General features: G+C 48.9%; 1 protein-coding gene across 1 annotated transcript in view; it reads left to right on the top strand.

The window, feature by feature from the left end:
* SCN11A (sodium voltage-gated channel alpha subunit 11) overlaps positions 1-21423 on the top strand; it is a 238289-nt gene that overhangs the window by 151360 nt on the left and 65506 nt on the right. The window contains exons 8-11 of the mRNA XM_070073066.1: positions 7835-7963; positions 9032-9126; positions 14133-14309; positions 15009-15075. Of these exons, the coding sequence (XP_069929167.1) occupies positions 7835-7963; positions 9032-9126; positions 14133-14309; positions 15009-15075 (468 nt within the window). The remainder of the gene's footprint in view (positions 1-7834; positions 7964-9031; positions 9127-14132; positions 14310-15008; positions 15076-21423) is intronic.

The following is a 21423-nucleotide window of genomic DNA, read 5'->3' as shown; positions in this document are numbered from 1 at the left end:
GGGTGCACATTAGAAGGATACTGGAATCAGAGTGGAGCCGAAACTCAAACTCCGGCACTGCTACGTGGCAGGTGAGCATGCCAGCTGGTGGCTGAACTGCTGCCCCCAATGCCTCTGCATTCTCTCCTTTAGACCTAGAAATGTTTGTTTTATAAACCAGATGGCTCCTGGCTGGCGCCGTGGCTCAATAGGCTAATCCTCCACCTTGCGGCGCCGGCACACCGGGTTCTAGTCCCGGTCGGGGTGCGGGATTCTGTCCCGGTTGTCCCTCTTCCAGGCCAGCTCTCTGCTGTGGCCAGGGAGTGCAGTGGAGGATGGCCCAGGTGCTTGGGCCCTGTACCCCATGGGAGACCAGGAGAAGCACCTGGCTCCTGCCGCCAGATCAGCGCAATGCGCCGGCCACGGTGGCCATTGGAGGGTGAACCAACGGCAAAAAGGAAGACCTTTCTCCTTTCTCTCTCTCTCACTGTCCACTCTGCCTGTCAAACAACAACAACAACAACAAAAACAGATGGCTCCCGTATTAGATGCATATGCATTTACAGTCATTGAGTCATCCTGCTGAATTGATTCCTTGATCCTTAGATAGCAACCTTTGTCTTTTTCTGTGGTTTTTGTCTTAAAGTCTGTTTTGTCTCACATGAGCACAGCTATTCCTCCTGGATTTTGATTCCCATTTGCATGGAAGATCTTGTTCCATGACTTCACTTTGAATCTTCATGTGTTTTACTGGTGATACGAATTTCTTGTAAGCAGCATATTATGGGGTCTTGGTTTTGTTTTGTTTTGTTTTTAAATCTATTCAGCCAGTCTGTATCTTTTGATTGGGGAACTTAGTCCATTTATGCTCATTATTAATAAATAATGACAGTCCTGTCATTTAAAAACTTCTTCTACTTGCTGAATATTCTCTGTTCTCTTTTTAGCGGGTTTATGCCATCCCATGTGTTCATCCTCTCTAAGGCTGATTGAGGAGGAAGAATTCTCACAGCTCTAGTTATCCCGGAAGGTTTTTTCCTCCTCCATTTATGGAGGACTCCTTCACTGAGTGTGGTATTCTTGGTTGGTAGTTTCAGAACTTGGAAGGCACCATTCCATTCCTCCCTGACCTGCAAGGCTTCTGTTGAACTGTCTACTGTTATGGTAAAAGGGATTCCCTTAAAAGTGATTTGTACTTTTCTCTTGCAGATTTTAGAATTCTCTCTGTGCTGTACTTTTGAGAATTTTGCTATAATATGTCACAGTGGGGATCTTTCCTGGCTATGTCTGTTGGGGGCCCTATGGGCCTCCTCTGTTTTGGTGTTCATATCTTTCTCCAGTAGAATGTTTTCTGCACCATAGGAATGAGAAATTCTGAGAGGAGAGAGGGAGGAATTGGCCAAATAATTTTATAAGATGCAGTTACTCATTTATTTGAAAACGAGAGACAGAGATACACAGAGACAGAAAGAGAATATCTTGTTTGCTGGTTCACTACTCAAATGGCTGCAATGTCCAGAGCTGGGTCAGGGTGAAGCCAGAAGCCAAGAACTCCATTTGGGCCTCCCATTTAGGGGCAGGGGCCAGGTTCTTAGGCCGTCTTCCACTGCTTTCTGAGGGGCATCAGCAGGGAACCGAATATGAAGTGGAGCAGCTGGGTCTCAGACAAGCACTCCAGTAGTGATAAGCAGCAGCTTAATCTGTGCCATGATGTGAGCCCCACCCCACACCTGCAGATCTTTTCCTGAGGCTGGGGTGAGGTGTGAGGAATTAGGCTGTGGAGTGAGGAAGCATTCACTTAATAGAGCTTGCATTTTTTCCCTTGATAATTTATCTTTTTCTAGTTTTAAAATTCCTCTGAATACTTTGCCTTATTCCTTTCCTCATTTATCGTTTTGTTCCTATTTTCCCTCTTTTTGTGATTAGATTTGCCAGGGACTTTTTGTTTTTTGAATTTTTTTAAATTCTATTTTTAAATGTAATTTATTTTCCCTTCTACCTCCTTTTATTTTCTTCATTCATTAGCATGGAATGTTTTCTAAAATATGAATATGAATGTTTAATTCATGCATTTTCTTTCTCTTTTCAAACAATGACAGTGTCTGGGGGATAGCACTTATGGGGACGATTTTGTCTGTCGCAGGTTTTAATATGGGACATTTTAATTTCTAACATTTTCTAAATGTCTTGTCTACTTGCCCTCCCTCCCTGTTTGATGCAGTTCCTGTAGATTCCCTGTAGGGATGCTGACGGCAGTCTTGGTGTTGCACTTGGCAATCTCACGTGTTGTACTGCCCCGTCCATTGGTTGGCCTCGCAGCTGTGCCTTTCCTGTCAGATCCTCTGGGAATTCAGAGACCCACTCGGGTTCAGGCAGACGTGAGAAGCATCTTGGCAATGGAGCGACTGGCCTGGTGCTTACAGAACGACTGGGCAATGACCCATTTGCTGTGTCAGGGTTGAGGGCACTGGCGTGGGAGTGTGACTGGACACGCTGCTGACGTGCGGCTGTTTGTGCCTCGGGGTTGCCAGACCTTGGAGGCATCACTCAGGAAAGGGGCTCTGCGGACGAGGCTGGTAGTTCTGGGAGATGAGTGGGCGACCCTGGCAGACTTTGCTGGTGGGGCCTGGCTGCCGTTCCTTCTTACTGCAGTGTTTTATTTCATGCAGTTCCAGCCACTTTCACAGGAATCCGGGAACCAGTCTCAGGCAAGGCCACGCTACCAGACTGCTGGGAGCAGCGTCCAGCCACAGCTCCATCTCGTCTCTGCTGGGTTCCGGGCGTTTCTGGGACGCGAGTTAGAGGTTGGGTTCTGGAAGTTGCCCTTTCTTTCACTGCACAGTGTGAGCCGGCCCACGTGTCTCCAGAGAATTCCTCTCCCTTCTGGGTGGGTCTCTGTAGGGACGCTACCTCTGTTTCTGGGCGGCATCCGGAATCTGGGAGCCATGTCTTGGGGAGTACTCAGACACCCCCAGAGGAGAAATCACCCTGGGAGCATCAGCAAAATGGGTCTCAGCCACCCCTTTGGAGATCTGGCCGCTGTGCAGGCGCTAATTGACAGCCCCGGGGCTGGTTGCTGGTTGGTTACTGCAGCTTCCCTGGAGGCCTCCGGGGTGGGCAGAGCAGGACCTGTGAAGAGACGGGTCAGGAGGAGGCTTTCTCCCACAGCAGCCCTCAGCTCTGCCCAGCACTGTGGTGAGATGAAGCAGGTGCACTCTCTCCACTGCGGGAAGCAACGGCCCAGGGCTAAGCTCACTTCCCCTAAGGCCAGCTTGACTGCTGCCAGCTCCATAGGCAGCCGTGTCTGGAAGAACCGTCTAGGCTGCGAGCAGCAGAGGCGAGGGGGAGGGACGAGGGGAAGTGCTGCTCTCCCCAGCAGCCCCTGCACGGCAGGGCTGGGAGGAAGCTGTTGAGAACGCACTCCCGTAAGGAGGCCTGCAGCAGCTGTCCGGTGGGGGAGCTCCAGTTCATGCCACGCGGCCCACCGCTGGTCAGGCTTCATAGAGAAAGGAGACTGGGGGGCTGGGACATGGCCAGGCCAAAATGGCAGCCTGTGGCAGCTGTCCCATCAGTTTGAGATTACAGGAAGAACATCCCATACACCTGCAATTGTAACCTTTTAGAAGTACCTATAGCTTCTTAAATTACACCAGAGTTTGAAAGCTGCCCCTTCAGGGCCTGACGTGTTTAACCGGAAGTGTTCGTCTGTCAGCTAAGAGATGGGCCGCTCAGAGATGACTGAGCAGAGCAACCTAGTGACGATTTCTGATTTTGTACGTGGTTGCACGGGGGTTTCCCAAATTTCCAGAATGCTAGTTCTTTAGCACTGGGGTAATACTGGCTGGAGATTCTGCCAGAAAACGTCCAGTCCTTTTATCTTAAACTGACAGGTGGTTTGACTGAATTCATGATTTTGGTCTTCAAAGCGGGACTTGTGTGTGTGTGTGTGTGTGTGCACCCACAGGTAAACTCAACATTTTTGACAGTTGGGGATTATAAGAAAAGAGACCACATTTTGGAGGGGAGAAGAGAAAAAGAAATAAATTAGAGGATAGAACATGATGTAAGTTTCAGGGAAGAAAGTATGAAGGCTGAGGGCTTTTTAAATTGTGGTAAAACACATAGAATATAAGAATAACGTCTTAACCATTGTAAGTTCAGTCCCAGGAAATTCAGCACATTCACAGTTGCACAGCATTGTCAAAAATCTTTTCACCCTGTGACACTGAAGCTGTTACAGGAAAACTCAACTCATGCACGTTGTACCTTCCCTAAGGCCCTGGCAACCATTCCAGATACTGCATGTGAGTGAAACACCATGTGATTTGTGTGTTTGTGTGACCGGCTTGCTTAACTGAGGTTGTTTCATCCCTGTTGTCATGTGTGACAATTTCCTTCCTTTTGAAAGTGGATTAATAGTCCATCATGTGTGTGCACCGCATCTTGTTTATCCATTCAGCTGTCAGAGCACGTTGGGGTTACTTCTGCCTCTTGAATATTGTGATTAGTGCTGCTATGAACATGGTGGGCAAATATCTCTTTGAGACCCTCGAGTCTGCTTTCTTTTTTTCCCCCAAAATAAACCTTTTATTTAATGAACACAAATTTCATAAGTACAACTTTAGGAATACAGAGGTTCTTCCCACCGTACCCACCCTCCCACCCAGACTCCCACCCCACCTCCTCCTCCCTCTCTCACTCCCAGTCCCATTTCTCCATTAAGATTCATTTCCAATTAACTTTGTACACAGAAGACCAACTCTATACTAAGTAAAATTTCAACAATTTGCACACACACACACACACACACACACTATTTGAGAACATGTTTTACAGTTAATTCTCATAATGCAACTCATTGAGGGCGGAAGTCCTGCATGGGAAGTAGGTACACAGTGACTCCTGTTGTTAATTTAACAATTAACACTCTTATATATGCTGTCAGTGATCACCTGAGGCTCTTGACATGAACTGCTAAGGCTATGGAAGCCTTTTGAGTGCATAAACTCTGTCAGTATTTAAACAAGGCCATAAGCAAAATGGAAGTTCTCTCCTCCCTTCAGAGAAAAGTACATCCTTCTTTTATGGCCCCTTATTTCCACTGGGGTCTCCCTCACAGAGATCCTTCATGTAGATAATTTTTTTGCCACAGTGTCTTGTCTTTCCATGCCTGAAATGCTCTCATAGGCTTTTCAGCCAGTCCAGGGCTGATTCTGAGGTCAGAGTGCTACTTAAAGCAATTGTCCTTCTATGAATCTGCTGTGTAGACTGCTTCCCATGTTGGAACATTCTCTTCTGTTTAATTCTATCTATTGTTATTACCAGATATTTGATCTTACTTATATGATCACTTTAATACTTAATCCTATTATATATGTTCACTTTAACACATAGTGTGATCACTTTAACATTAAAGATGGCATTTTTACCACCCAGCCTAATGCGATTTGGAGTCCCATGGCAGATTTTTAAACTGTACCCTTAGAAGTAAGTCTGTAGGAATGTATGCAGAACTACACAGATTTACAGTTACAAACTTTCTCCTCCCTCTCTTATTCCAACTCTGATTTTTACTGAGAATTATTTTCAATTGACTTTATACACATATGATTAACTCTATAGAAGAATTCAGCAAATAGTATGAGAAGAGAAAGAAAAAAAGAAATCGTTCCTCGGCAGTCAAGACGAGGGCTGTTCAAGTCATTGCTTCTCAAGTGTCAATTTCGCTTCTACAGATTTCCTTTTAGGTGCTCTAGTAGTTAACACAGATCAGGGAGAACATATGGTGTTTGTTCCTTTGAGACTGGTTTATTTCACTAAGTATGATGCTTTCCAGATTCATTCATTTTGCTGCAAATGACTGGATTTCATTTTTTACTGTTGTATAGTATTCCATAGAGGATATATCCCGTAAGTAATGACTTTCCTCTGCCATTTTCCCAAAAATATTTATATTTTTCACTTTGGATTTCCTTTGGACTTTTACTGGGAGATTTTCTTCCTTTACTTTCTTTCATAGTCATGACCATATTTCTGTGTTTTTGTGTGCAGCACATTCTTAAGCATCTTTTGCAGGGCTGCATGGGTGGTTTCAAATTCTTTCGATTTCTGTTTGTTGTGGAAGGCCTTTATTTCACCTTCATTCATAAGAGAAAGCTTTGCAGGGTAGAGTATTCTGGGTTGACAGTTTTTTTCTCTTAAGTCTTGGAATATCTCTCACCCTTCTCCCCTAGCCTGTAGGGTTTCTGATGAGAAGTCCACTGTGAGTCTAATTGGAGAGCCTCTGAGAGTAATCTGGTGTTTCTCTTGTGCACATTTTAGGATCTTTTCTTTATGTTTCACTGTGGTGAGTTTGATTACAATGCATCGTGGTGAAGATCTTTTCTGGTCACGTCTATTAGCCGTGCTATGTGCTTCTTGTACTGGAATATCCCTTTCTCCAAATTAGGGAAGTTTTCCTCTAGTATTTCACTAAAAAGGCCTTCTAATTCTATCTCTCTTTCTATGCTTTTAGGAACTCCTAGAACCCGTATGTTGCATGGTTTGATATTATCCTATTTTCCCAACATTGTTTTTGAGTTCTAATTTCCTCTTCTTGTGTTTGGTCTGACTATAATTTCCTGTGCTTTGTCTTCTAAGTCAGATATTCCTTCTTCTGCTTTACCGATTCTGTTGTTAAAGCATTCCACTGTATTTTTAATTTGTTCTATTGAATTCTTCATTTCCAAGATTTCATTTTGATTTCTCTTTAAGATCTCAACATTTGTGAATGGACTTTCCTTTTCCATTGAGTTGTTTGGCACCTTTATTGAAAATCATTTGACCCTGGGGCCGACGCAGTGGCTCACTTGGTTAATCCTCCGCCTGCAGCACCAGCATCCCATATGGGAACAGGGTTCTAGTCCCGGTTGCTCCTCTTCCAGTCCAGCTCTCTGCTGTGGCCCGAGAGGGCAGTGGAGGATGGCCCAAGTGCTTGGGCCCCTGCACCCACAGGGGAGACCAGGAAGAGGCACCTGGCTCCTGGCTTCAGATTGGGGCAGCGCCGGCTATGGCGGCCATTTGGGGAGTGAACCAATGGACAGAAGATCTTTCTCTCTGTCTCTCTCTTTCACTGTCTAAAACTCTACCTGTCAAATAATTTAAAAAAAGAAAGAAAATCATTTGACCTTGTAAATGAAAGATTATTCTATTCCATTGGTCTTTACATCTTTATGTCACTACCGCACTATTCTAATTTCTGTTGCTTTGTAGTAAGTTTTAGTTTCAGAAAATATAAGTATCCAACTTTATCCTTTTTCAAGATTTTTTTGACTGTTTGGAGTCTTGAAATTCCATATGATGTTTATGATTGAAGTATTTCTCACCCCCAGCAGCCTTCAGTATTTTGATAGGGGTTGCCTTGAATTGGCAGACCACCTTAGGCAGTATACCATCTTAGCAGTGTTAAGCCTTCCATCTGTGAACACAGAGTATAGAGAGACTCAGGAGTTTGCCCTGTCATTTGGGGTCTTCAGTGACCCCTCACCACACACCAGAGTGACAGCTCTAGAATGATAGCGACAAACTACAACCTGCAGTCCTCACGTCCCATTCTGCCTGAAGCCACTCTTGGGTAGAAGGCCACAAGGCTGGTGTCTGACAGCAGCTTGACAGCTTTGCGATGGCCCTGTTTCTCGCAAGTTCTGAGTGCCAGAACGTGCTGGGGGTGCTTGTTTTCTGAACTCTGGCTTGAGGACACCAGAGCTTCCATCTCACATTGAAATGAAGTGAAATTCAAGGCCAGACGAGACAGAGGGCTCTTTGCTTTCCACCTCACTGACCATTTCCTTCCTGTGCCGAACGACTTGCTTTGTAGATACGTCTTCACCGGGATTTACATTTTTGAAGCTTTGATAAAAATACTGGCAAGAGGTTTTATTCTGGATGAATTTTCTTTCCTTCGAGATCCATGGAACTGGTTGGACTCCATCGTCATTGGAACAGCGTAAGGATATTAAACATTGCTCCTGAGGAGACTTGGGGTGGGGAAGAAGTGCTTCGGTTCCCCCAGGCTTCTGTGCGGTCCACATGAGTCGCAGGGTGTGGCTGATAACACCTGCAGCTCTGAGTGCACTGTTGGTCAGCTCTGAGCAGCTCACAGTCCAGAGGGGAAGAGAAACAGTGAGTGACAGTGTGGCAAGCTATGTGCCAGGATATCAGGCTTCCGGCAAATAGAAGGAATGGAAGTCTAAGACTCCTTGCAACTGCAGTGTCACAGATGGCTCCACTCATGTCTATGTCCAGTGGTTTTATGGTTTGCCATTTTTGGTAAAGCCTGCAGTCCATCGTGAATGGATTACTGTGCTGAAGTGAGGGGAGGGTCAATGTTCCTCCTGGGGAGGGGACACGGCTTTGGCACCTGAATTAAAATTGGGAAAAGAAGTGGCCACTGCCTGTTCAGCAATAAACCTAACTCTACTTGTTTGTGCAAGGCATGTGTTGAGCACTTCACGTATATTTTCCCATTTAATAGCCACAGAAGTTGCTGGAGGTAAATGCGATGAGTATCTGAGTTTCACATTTCTTCGCTGGGTACGTGCTCTTAATTGTTGACAGGTGACGTGGAGCTTGGTTAACAGCGCGAGCTCTGATGCGGAAGGCCTGGGTGCACATGCAGCCTTGGCTGGGTAGTGACTGGGAGACCTCAGACAAATGTGTTGAGCCTGTAACTTGGTATCCGGTCAAAACATGTTTGGGAGGGTTTCAGTTGTCACTGGACATGACCACAACCAATGAACTATTTCAATGAAGCCTTGCCTGTGTCTGCTGAAGACAGCCTCCTGTGCAGGGCACAGTTCAGACTATTGGGTGTTGATACTGTGCAGTCCCTGGTCCATACCCGGGGCATGGATGCTGTCAGACCCTGAGATGAAGGTGGGGCGGGGAAGGAGGACCGCAGAGCTCCCCGTGGCGGGTGTGCACCCCAGGCCATGCTGACCGTGTCTCTGTGGAGACACACGGCACAGCCAGGGGACTGAGGAAGCCCAGGCTTTCCCTGTGCTTTATCTTGCAGGATTGTGTCCTATTTCCCAAACATCAACATCAATCTGTTGTCCCTGCGAACCTTCCGAGTGTTCAGAGCTTTGAAAGCCATTTCTGTGGTTTCAGGTAAGTCACTCGGACTCTAAACACTGGCTCTTCACTGGAGGCAATGTCCTTCCGAGATTTCTCAAAATGCCATCATGGAAGCCCAAACAAACCAGTCACCCTTGCTCTGTGCAGCTGTTTGATCGTTCAGCCAGTAGTTATCTGACACTTAATATGTCTGGGCACTGTGCTAGCTGCTCGGAATCTGTAAGACAAAGGGCCCTGCTACCAGGGAGTTTGTGTTTTAAGGTGAGGGTTGGGGAGACAGAAGTGAAACAATAACTAGTCTAAATTAATAAACTATATAGTGTGCTAGAAAATTCTGCGCACTATGGAAAATGAAAAAGTAAACAGCACGAAGCCATGGGAAGCTGCAGAGATTAGGGGCAGGGGTGGCCGAGCAACAGGGAGGTGTTGTGGGGAAGGTGAGAGGGGAAAGGAGTTGACAGTGGTGGAGTAGCAGGGAACTTATATAGGAAAGAGTGTTCTGAGCCTGGGGGACACCAGGGCAAAGTCCAGGTCAGCAGGATGCTGGTCGGGCTGGGCAGGAGTGGGTGAGGGGCCCAGGGACCACAGAAATGGAGGGGAGACCTATTGCCAAGGAAGGACTCAGGTTCTACTCGGAAGACCCAGGAGCTGTGTGTGGAGAGCAGAATGTCGGGGAGCAGTGGTAGAAGCAAGACAGCCAGGTAGGAGACCTAGTGGTTGCCATGGAAACACGCCGTGTTGACTGACCGTCCCAGCAGTCACCTCTCTGGGTTCACTGCTGCATTCATGCCAGTTCCCAGACTCGCTGGCCGTGCGGGGGTTGGTGGTGGGGGAGGTGGGGGGGGTGCTAGTGCTGGCCCGTTCCTGACGGCCCTGGGACTCCTCTTCACTGAGTGCTTGCCAGCTGGCTGGGTGACAGCGCCTCACACTGGCTCCTCCTCTCCAACCCTGCTTCCTTCCCCTCTCTTCCTGCCTTGACGCCTGAAGCCTCTCCCTGCTGACTGCTGCTCCTCCCCCTCGTCTTGCACAGGTATCTCCCCACCGCCCCCACGCAATCCCTGAGCCCAACGTGTTTGCCTCTCGGAACCCACACTGACCTGAGAGGCCGTAATCCAAGCAGGGCGCTGGGGGCCAGTGGTCAGACTGTGTGTGAATTGGAATATGGGAACAATAGGATTCCCTGCCAGGTTGGTTGTGCGGTGTGCATGGTGTGAGCAGTGAGAGGAGTCCAGCAAAACTCGAGAGATGGAGCGACCACTGCCTGAGCCAGGGACGGCTGTGACAGAGGCGAGCCCGGGGCTCAGAGTAGGGGCTGGCGGTGGACATGTGCCCGGCACGGCTGGGAGGCCTCAGGGAAAAGAATGAGGTAGGCGGTTTGGCAGATGAGGCTCTTCCACAAGTTGTGGAAAAATAGAATTAAAAAGATGAATTTATTTGGGAGTAAAATTTTTTTGTAATATGTAGGAAATGCATTATTAGGAAACAGCTATGCGTGGATTTTAAAAAGCCTTTTCAGAGATTTATTTATTTATTTTTATTTGAAAGGGAGAAAGAGAGAGAGAGAGAGAGAGAGATCTTCCAACAGCTGGTTCACTTTCCAAATGGCCACAATGGTTGGGCTGGGCCAGGCGGAGGCAAGGAGCCTGGAACTCCACCCTGGTCTCCTACATGGGTGCAGGGGCCCAAGCCTTTGGGTCACCATCAGCTGCCTTCCCAGGCACATCCAGAGAGCTGGATCAGGACTGAAGCAACGAGGACACAGCCGGCACCCTGGTACAGGATGCCATTGTCGCAGGAAGCAGCTTACTTAGCTCACTGTGCCACAGCGCTGGGCTCTTTTTGCACCTATAAGAAACTAGTGTTTTAAATTTTATATTCCTGTGAACTTTCTAAAGTACCCTGGTTTGTGTTTAGGGTGCAGAGATGGTTGATATGCCACAAGTCTGGTGATATTACCAAAGAAATGAGCATAGACACAGGCCAGCGGCTGAGCACCAGGGCACTGCCCTTTTCATTTTTCCTTTTTTTCTCAAAGATTTATTTATTTATTTGAAAGGCAGAGTTACAGAGAGACAGGGGGAGAGACAGAGAGAGATCTTCCACTCACTGGTTACTCCCCAAATGGCCACAATGATCAGTGCTGAGCTTGGCCAAAGCCAGGGGCCAGGAGCTTCTTCCAGGTCTGCAACATAGGTTCAGGAGCCCAAGCACTTGGGCCATCTTCCACTGTTTTCCCAGGTGCATTAGCAGGGAGCTGGATAGGAAGTTGAGCAGCTGGGACTTGAACCAGCGCCCATATGGGATGCTGGCGCTGCAGGCAGCGGCTTAACCTGCTACACCACAGTGCCGGCCCCGGGGCACTGCAACCTTAAAGAGGAGAGGAAAGGGAGAGAAATCAGCAGAGGAGACAACAGTGAAGTAGTGTGAAGTAGGAGGCACCTGGTGATGATCTGGAAGCAGGGGTAAATGAGGATGAAGCCAGGCTGCCTTGTGGATAGGAATTCCAGTGTATTAGAAAATGAGACTGATTACAGCATACTGTTGTCTTCTCCAACCCCCTTCTCTCTCTCTCCAAAACAAACCCACTAAAAAATCTTTCCACCTTCCCCTCGCATTCTCACCTGGGAGTGGCTTTGGCAAACCATGAAAAGCCATGGGAACAATTTGATTGCGCCTGTTGTATAGACTTAAACAATACCCCCGCCCCCATACTTAAACTCCAGGCGATTTGAATCCTTTCAAATAGAGGCAGTGGGTGAGAAACGTAACCACCTAGTGAAAAAAGCTGCAGTCAAAGGGAAACTTACATAGAATTTGTCCTTCCTCCACCTCTTCTGTGCAAGGATACCAGTCGTCCCGGTATATTTAGGACCATGCAACCTTCTTAATGGGTAAGACTCGCAGTCAGGCAATCATGTAGAGCTTTAGTGTCTTCTTCATCTCTAAGCAGGAGAAGACAGTCTCCGTTTTGACCCGGAAAACACCCTGCAATACCTGGCTGCTGCCTGGAAGCCGGCTTGCGAGGTGCAGTCGTTTTGGGGGCTAGCTCAAAGTGATTTGGGAATCACAAGCTTCTTCTACCTGAATTTCTCTCGTTGGAGAAGACTAAAGCCTCTCGTTGTGTGACTTGGTTGAGGCTGTAGCAACCCTGATCTGACTGACAGTGAAGATGGAGTGTGTGTCCCAGCGTGGCCTTAGGCTCCTCCCCACCTGCCAGTCATCACAGCCCCACGGAAGGGTTGAACTTGTGTAACTAGTGCCATTGCTCACATTACAACGCACACCCAGGAGTTTCTCTCTCGAGGCCAAAGACTACAACTCAGCGGATTGCAGGAGCTGACAGCTCCTTTTCTGACTCCGTGTCCATCATACTGGCGGTTTAAATCACCTTGGAGTGGGAGGGGAATCAGCAGCTTCTCCATAGATCTCAGTGAGCGGGGAAACCGTAAACGGTCAAGGCAGAGTTCTCCCCGTTCTCCACCGGGGCAAACAGAGTCCAGCATTTACGAGCCCGTGTGGCGTCGCAGGAGTAAGTCCTTGTTTGCAGGTCGGGAAGCCTTCCAGCGTGCCGTGGAAGTAGCAGGCGTTCGGCTGGCTTTCTAGAACGAATGAGTGAAAAGGAAAACTCCCTGTCCTAGTGATAATCCCAGCTTTAGGACATGCTCATTATTTGTGTCCAAAGCTGCCTCTTGAGCCTCTCCCTCCAACCCCAATGCCAGTTTAGCAGTTCACGTACGGTGATCCACTTCCTCTGATCCCTCCCAGGATGCCTTGTGCACCTGGATAGTAACTACCAAGTGCTAAGTACAGGCTGATCTCACTCTTTTGCCTTAACGCTGTCTGTGACCTCCAGTGTGAAGTTGCCCTCACAGCGGTCATCCAGCTCTGCCTGTGTCCCTGTGGCTTCTGCAGGTATCCTTGCTGTCGCTCCCCGTCTTCGTGGAGGAACGACACAGGACCCTGCGTTGTTCTTTCGTCTGCTCGGCCCTCCCCGGGTTTGCTGCTGGTTCTTCCCGGGTTGGCTACCGACCCTTCCACCTCCGTGGAAGGGCTGTTCCCCCTGCCACTTTCCCCACTTCCGCGGGGGAGCGGCACACCGCCGGCCGGCTCTCTCGGGGGCTGCTCAGGTGTTCCTTCAGATAGATGTTCCTGGTGCATGCTGTCTCTCTCCTCCTTTATAGTCCTCTTCCGCCAATCCCAGCTCTGCTACCCACACGCCGAGTACGCTGCTCTCCTCCAATCAGGAGCAGGTCCCACAGTCTATTGGTTGAACTGGAGGCATCTGTGTAGAAGCTGTTTCCTCCTCTCCCAGCGCCATATTGTGGGAGAGCAGATGCATAGAATAAGTCTTTTTTTTTTTTTTTTTGACAGGCAGAGTGGACAGTGAGAGAGAGAGACAGAGAGAAAGGTCTTCCTTTGCCATTGGTTCACCCTCCAATGGCCGCTGCGGCCGGCGCGCTGCGGCCGGCGCACCGCGCTGATCCGATGGCAGGAGCCAGGAGCCAGGTGCTTTTCCTGGTCTCCCATGGGGTGCAGGGCCCAAGCACCTGGGCCATCCTCCACTGCACTCCCTGGCCACAGCAGAGGGCTGGCCTGGAAGAGGGGCAACCGGGACAGAATCCGGCGCCCCGACCGGGACTAGAACCCGGTGTGCCGGCGCCGCTAGGCGGAGGATTAGCCTAGTGAGCCGCGGCGCCGGCCTAGAATAAGTCTTAATTCCAGTAACTTAGTCTAGTCCGAGTTGCTCCCAGTTGCTCCCCACACTTGCTCGCTCAGCGTCCCTCAGGCGTGGCCAGGGCAGGACAAGGTGGGCCATCCCCACGCGGGTGACTGCATCGAGGCACACAGCTTCGGCGGCATTAGTTCAAACAAGAACTCAAGGCAGGAGGCTGCTCCGCAGGCCAGCTTTCCATTCCAGCCTCCCTACAGCCTTCCCCTTTCACACGTGTCTCGTATTTCAGGGCTCCCCGCCGCGAGCCTGCTGCCTCGGTGCCCCGGCCTGCCTCTGGTCGGGCGCCCACACCTGTCCTCCTCCGCAGGGCTCAAGGTCATTGTGGGGGCCTTGCTGCGCTCCGTGAAGAAGCTGGTGGACGTGATGATCCTCACCCTGTTCTGCCTCAGCATCTTTGCGCTGGTGGGCCAGCAGCTCTTCATGGGAAGCCTGAGCCTCAAGTGTGTCGACAACGAGTGCGTGAACCACAGTCATCACCTGGCAGGTGAGGGGAGACACGCAGCTTACCCCGGCGCTGTGCACGGTGACGTCCTGACCCCTGCTCCCGTGACCTGCGCGCGATGAGTCTCCTGGGAGCCAGGGAGGGCTGCGTCCGCGTTCTCATGCAGGCAGATGAGTTCCAGGGACTTGCTTCACCCCTTGGATCTCCATGGGAGAAGGAAAAACCCAAAGTCACATCCACAGTCTTTGCCATTTCTGAGTCTGGCCTGTCTCTTTGTCACATTTTACAGACGCGTTCAGAATGCCTGGCTTTGGCCGTGGGGGGACAGCAACGTCCCAGCCCCATCCTTGGGTACTTTCCCACTACACTGCTCTCTGTGCCCACCCTCTCTACGACCCACACCCTGCACACATCCTGCTACGCTCTCTTCATGTCTGTCACGGGCCGAGGCGGTTCCAGCTTCCTGGGGTGGCAGTGTGGTGCGCAGTGCACACCCGGGCGCAGAGCGTGGCTGATGACGTCGCTGCCGCTCCTCCTGCCTCTCCTGCCGGCTTCCCTCCCTTCCTTTCCTCTGGCCCCCTTTCTGCGGGCTTGGGCTGCAGTTTCTCCTTGGACACCCACCTTAGTCATTCTAGAGACTAAGACTTGAAAGAATCATCTGTTTTCAAGCGGATCTGATATATTTGCTACTCTTTCTCCTTTAAGTTTTTTATCTGAATTTGTGACTCTCTCCTCTATCAGACAAATGCTTTGAGAAAGAAGAAAACTCTAAAGAATTCAGAATGTGCGGCACCTGGATGCAGGACAGGTAAGAGGCTTGTACTCGCCTCCTGACTTTCTGGAATGCTTTGGCCAAGGGTCTTCGGCTGCAAGTGACCAGTGGGAGCAGGGATGGCAATTCTGAGATGGTCCTGTTTTTACATGTAAGAAAGGTTAGACTTGTGTTATTATTAAATTAAAAAAATTATTTCCAAGTGTTTAGAGGAGCTTTCCCCCTCAGTTTTGTTGAAAAGGTAGTTTATAAAAACCTACTGCAGAAGGGGTCCCCAGTTGGTGGTATAGCAACAGGACAGCCCGAGTCACGCAGGGCAAATAGTTAAAAAGGAGAGAGGATACACACGGAGAAAGAGCCATGGGAAATTCACGAGGGGAAGTCCAGGAGACCAACAGAGACTGGGCAGGTCCATGCTGAAAGAGCAAATAAGAACGGGGAGTGGCAGAGGTGTGCACCAGGGAAGCTGGCGCCAGCCCCCAGCAGACCAGGTGAGATGGAAAAACCACGGGTCCACGGGGACATCAGCAGGAGGGGGAGCTTGATGACCTGCATTTGAAGTTCGACACGGGAATAAAGAGAAGGTATAGACGAACAGAGAGGTTGGGTATCCCCTGCCCGGCTACGTCCTCCCCTCCCCACAACCAGACCTGCAGCCGGCTGGGAGAAGCCATTTTGCTCATTTACACTTCTGAATGTAAGCAGGGACCACAGCCTTTGCCTCCCACGCACATGCCCCTCACCACACCCCCCACCCAGGAATTAGAGCCACAGCATTTCAGTTCACAAGCTGTACCACAAGGAGAAGTCCTGAATATCAAAAACTCAGGCTCCTTCCATCAACCAGTGAGAAGTGAGCCGGGCCCCAGTAGGCGGGGCTCCGCGCACCCACCACACAAGCTGTACCACAAGGAGAAGTCCTGAATATCAAAAACTCAGGCTGTACCACAAGGAGAAGTCCTGAATATCAAAAACTCAGGCTCCTTCCATCAACCAGTGAGAAGTGAGCCGGGCCCCAGTAGGCGGGGCTCCGCGCACCAGAACTCTTACCCGCTCCCACCACAATTGAGAAGTGAGCCGGGCCCCAGTAGGCGGGGCTCTGTGCACCAGAGCTCTTACCCGCTCCCACCACAATTGAGAAGTGAGCCGGGCCCCAGTAGGTGGGGCTGTGTGCTTCCACTTGCGTGGACACACAGCAGCTCATATCAGAGGGAAACCTCACAGCAAGCACAAAGACACAAATTCAAGAGAAAAGCAACCAGACACAAAAAGAAAAAATACAAAATGCCAAAAACAAAACAAAAACCCTAAATAAGAATAAGGAAGACAACATGAGCCCCCAAAGGAACACTACACCTCTTCAATAATAGAAGGTGAAGGTGATGAGATCAAGGATAAGCCAGAGATGGAATTCAGAAAATCAATCATCAGATTACTTAGAAGCAATCAGAAGCAAATTCACAATCTAAGTGAAAAGCACTCCCAAGAAATTGAGATATTAAAGAGAAGTCAGAGTGAAATCCTAGAAATGAAGAATTCCATAGATCAAGTGGAAAGCATTAACAACAGAATTGGTGAGGCAGAATAAATATCAGAACTAGAAGACAAATTCCTGGAAATATTACAGTCAGACCAAAAAAAGAAGAAACTAGAAAACTAAGAAACACGGTTGGAGATCTACAAGATCCTATCGAATGACCAACATACGGATCCTAGGAGTTCTGGGAGGCGTTGGAAGAGAGAAAGGATCGGAAGGCCTTCTTAGTGGGATAATCACAGAGAACGTCCCCACTCTGGAGGAGGAAAGGGGCATCCAAGTACAGGAAGCACACAGGACTCCCACACACATGACCAGAAAAGGTCTTTACCACGGCACATTGTAGTAAAATAAAAAGAACAGATCTTTTATTTATTTATTTATTTTTGACAGGCAGAGTGGACAGTGAGAGAGAGAGACAGAGAGAAAGGTCTTCCTTTACCATTGGTTCACCCTCCAATGGCCGCTGTGGCCGGCGCACCATGCTGATCCGAAGCCAGGAGCCAGGTGCTTCTCCTGGTCTCCCATGGGGTGCAGGGCCCAAGCACTTGGACCATCCTCCATTGCCTTCCCGGGCCACAGAAGAGAGCTGGACCAGAAGAGGGGCAACAGGAACAGAATCCGGCGCCCCAACCGGGACTAGAACCCCGTGTGCTGGCGCCACAGGTGGAGGATTAGTCTATTGAGCCGCAGCGCCGGCCAAGAACAGATCTTAAAATGTGTGTGAGAGAAAGACCAAATCACATTCAGAGGAAATCCAATTAAACTCACTGCAGACTTCTCATCAGAAACTCTATACATTGGAGCCAATGCTGTGGCACAGTGTTAATGCCCTGGCCTGAAGCATCGGCATCCCATATGGGTGCAGGTTTGAGACCCAGCTGCTCCACTTCCGATCCAGCTCTCTGCTGTGGCCTGGGAAAGCAGTGGAAGATGGCCCAAGTCCCTGGGCCCCTGAACCCATGTGGGAGACCTGGAAGAAGCTCCTTGCTCCTGGCTTTGGATTGGCGCAGCTCTGTTTTGGCCAAATGGCCAATTGGGGAGTGAACCATTGGACAGAAGATCTCTCTCTCTCTCTCAGCCTCTCTTCTCTCTATGTAACTGGCTTTCAAATAAATAAATAAATCTTAAAAAAAGGAAACTCTATAGTCAAGAAGGGAATGGTCAGATATATTCCAAGTCCTAAGAGGAAAAAACTGTCAACCCAGAATACTGTACCCTGCAAAGCTCTCATTTACGAATGAAGGAGAAATAAAGATCTTCCACAACAAACAGAAATTGAAAGAATTTAGAACTACTCACCAGCCCTACAAAGATGCTCAAGGAGGTGCTACACACAGAAACAGGAACATCACTACGAAAGATAATGAACGCAGAAAATGACCCAGCAAAGGCGCAAAGGAAACCCAAAATACAAAATTAGAACTACTTACAGTAACATGGCAGGGCAAAGTTGGTACTTAACGGTAGTCACCCTGAATGTAAATGGTCTCAAGTCCTCAGTTAAGGCACAACTGGCTGAATGGATTAAAAAAGAACACCCATCTATCTACTGCCTACAAGAAACACATCTTACCAGCGAAGATGCATGCAGACTGAAAGTGAAAGGATGGAAAAGTTTAATCCATGCTAACAGAAACCACAAATTAGCTGGTGTGGCCATCCTAATATCAGACAAAAAAAAAAAAAACTTTACCACAAAAACTATTAAAAGAGACAAAGAAGGACACTACAATGATTAAAGGATCAATTTGACAGCAAGATGTGACTGTTATAAATGTACATGCACCTAATCACAGGGCACCTGGCTATTTAAAAGAAATGTTAAGGGATTTAAAGGGAGACTTAGACTCAAATACAATAGTAATGAGGGATTTCAATACCCATCTTTCAGCAATGGACAGATCAATCAGACAGAAAACCAGCAAGGAAACAACAGAGTTACTTGACACCGTAGACCAAATGGACCTAGCAGATAGCTACAGAGCCTTCCACCATACAGCCACAGAGTACACATTCTTCTCTCCAGTGCATGGAACTTTCTCTAGGATTGACCACATGCTAGTACATAAAACAAGTCTCAGCAAATTAAAAAAAATCGAAATCATTGTGGTCTTCTCAGACCACAATGGAATGAAGCTGGGAATCAGCAACTTGGGAATCTCCAGAACATACGCAAACACAGGGAGACTCCTGAATGAACAGTGAGGTCGTAGAAGAAATCAAAAAAGAAATCAGAAAATTTCTGGAAACAAATGAAGGCAACAACACAACATATCAAAACTTATGGGATAACACAAAAATGGTGTTAGAGGAAAGTTTATAGAAATTGGTGCCTACATCAAAACATTGGAAAGGCACCAAGTAAATGAACTATCAATGCATCTCAAGGATCTAGAAAAACAACAGCAAACCAAACCCAAAACTAGTAGGAGAAAAGAAATAATTAAAATTAGAGAAGAAATAAACTAAATTGAAAACAAAAATCAATACAAAAGATTAGCAAATGAAGAGCTGGTTTTTTGAAAAAATAACAGCCAACTCCTAGTGCATGGCATTCTACACCTGTGGTAACACAGAAGCTTCTGAGGCGACAGCACCCTGAGGCCGGTCCCAGGACCTCACACAGGCTTACCTCCTGTGTCTAGACCCAGGGCTGGTGTCCCCTGTTTGCTCTCTGCTTCCTTCCCTGAGGACTAACCCTGTAGGAGCTAAAGCTCCAGCCTGAGGGATGAGTTGGAGTTTCCAGCAGATGCAGAGAGAGAGACAACTCTAAACAGCAGAAGCAGCAGGTGGGAAGGCTTGGGCCATCAGAGCTTGCTGGGGCAAGAAACCCCCGGCTGGTTGGGCAGAGAGGCAGCAGAGGAAGTGGGAGGGGAGGCAGGACCCACTGTACCAAGCCAGCAGTCCATTAGTGCTGAGAACTGATCTCAGTCACAAAAGAAAACGGACACCTGGCCAAGTTTTCATCAGTGGAAGTCTCTGGGAAGATTAGAATTTTGTGGCTGCTTGAGGAGTGAATGTGTGGAGTGGGTGAGGAAGACATTTAGGGCTTGTTTGGAGGTTCTAGCAGGGGAGCGCAGCTACTCGTATACCCTTGACCGAAGACCGGTCCTCCTCTAGCGGGGATGGTCGTCCTCTTCGACCGAGCGCGCAGCTTCGGGAGGGACGCACATGGAGCAGTGAGGGAGGAAGGGGACACCCGCCTAGCCAGCCAGATCAGCCGAATCAACCCTGGCGATCAATGGGGTGACAGATGTCGCAGCCAGATCGCCCTCACATCCGAGGAAGACATTTAGGAAAGCTGTGTTGGTCCAGGTATGACAGGGGAGCGAGCTGGGTGGATGAATCTCACAGGAATTAAGAGACAGGAAGAACAGGGCTTGTGGATCAAAGATGGCCGTTGGTGTGGATACGTGTGGGGAACGGCGGGTCTGTCTCTCTTTTCTGGTGCGAGCGCCTGACGATGCGTTTCTGGGAGGAGAGTGCTGGAGGAGAGGTAATCAGGGAAGCTGATAGGAAGGTCCATGCAGAGAGGGAGAGACTGAACAAGTCAGGCCTTCGTTGTAAATGGTGACCAGGAAATGAGGGAAACCGAGTCTGGCAGGTTCACCCTCGACAGGCTCCCCGCAGTCAGAGGACACTGGCATCTCACGACTTCCCTTGAGGTCCGTTGGAGGCTCCTCCTCAGCCCCCTAAAGCTGCGGAGTCCCACTCTGCACTGCAGGCCAACTCCAGGTGCCGTGGCAGCACCTCTGTTAGTGCAGCTGGGCAGCCCCACTCACCTGGCTGTAAAGGAAGCTGAGAGAGAGAAACAGAAAAAGTGGCCGTGGACGCAGGGAGCCCAGAAGGACTCCACAACCTTTAAATAGGGTCTTTGGAGAAATCAAAAGATTTCTGCATACGTTTGAAAAATGGCTAGCTATGAAAAAGGAAGTCATAAAGCAAGAAGTTTATTAGAAATTAAGCATAAGTACCAAAAGATTCAGTATCAGAATTAAAAGATAAAGTTGAGGAAATAAGCCAGAAATGAGAAATCAAAGGCAGAAACGGAAAATATGAGAACAAGCATCAGTCCAGTGGTTCCAACTTTTGACTAAGTAGAAATTCTGTAAAGAGAGCACAGAAAACACGAAAGAGAGGAAATTAGAAAAGAAATGATCCATAGAATTTCCCTGGGATTAAGAATGCAGGTTGGTCGGCGCTGCGGCTCACTAGGCTAATCCTCTACCTTGCGGCGGCGCTGGCACACCAGGTTCTAGTCCCAGTCAGGGCGCCGGATTCTGTCCCGGTTGCCCCTCTTCCAGGCCAGCTCTCTGCTGTGACCCGGGAGTGCAGTGGAGGATGGCCCAAGTGCTTGGGCCCTGCACCCCATGGGAGACCTGGAGAAGCACCTGGCTTCTGTCTTTGGATCAGTGCGGTACGCCGGCCGCAGTGCGCCGGCCACGGCGGCCATTGGAGGGTGAACCAAAGGCAAAGGAAGACCTTTCTCTCTGTCTCTCTCTCTCACTGTCCACTCTGCCTGTCCAAAAAAAAAAAAAAAAAAAAAAGAATGCAGGCACATATGGACACCTGTTTGTGTCCCAGCTGCTCCACTTCCAATCCAGCTCCCTGTTAGTGGTCTGGGAAAGCAGAGGAAGGTGGCCCAAGTCCTGGGGTACCTGCCACCTATGTGAGAGACCCAGAAGAATCTCCCAGCTCCTGGCTTTAGCCTGGCTCAGCCCTGGCAGTTGTAGGAGTTGCAGCAGGAGTGAACAGGTGGATGAAAGATCCAGCTCTCACTCTCGATCTCTCTTTCTCTCTCCCTCCCTCTCCCTCTCTCTCCCCCTCACTCCCTGTCTCTCCCT

Source organism: Oryctolagus cuniculus, chromosome 4 (genome assembly GCF_964237555.1).
Source record: "Oryctolagus cuniculus chromosome 4, mOryCun1.1, whole genome shotgun sequence".
Lineage (NCBI taxonomy): Eukaryota > Metazoa > Chordata > Mammalia > Lagomorpha > Leporidae > Oryctolagus > Oryctolagus cuniculus.
Note: the sequence above shows the minus strand (reverse complement) of the source record. Positions and strands in the feature narration are given on the sequence as shown.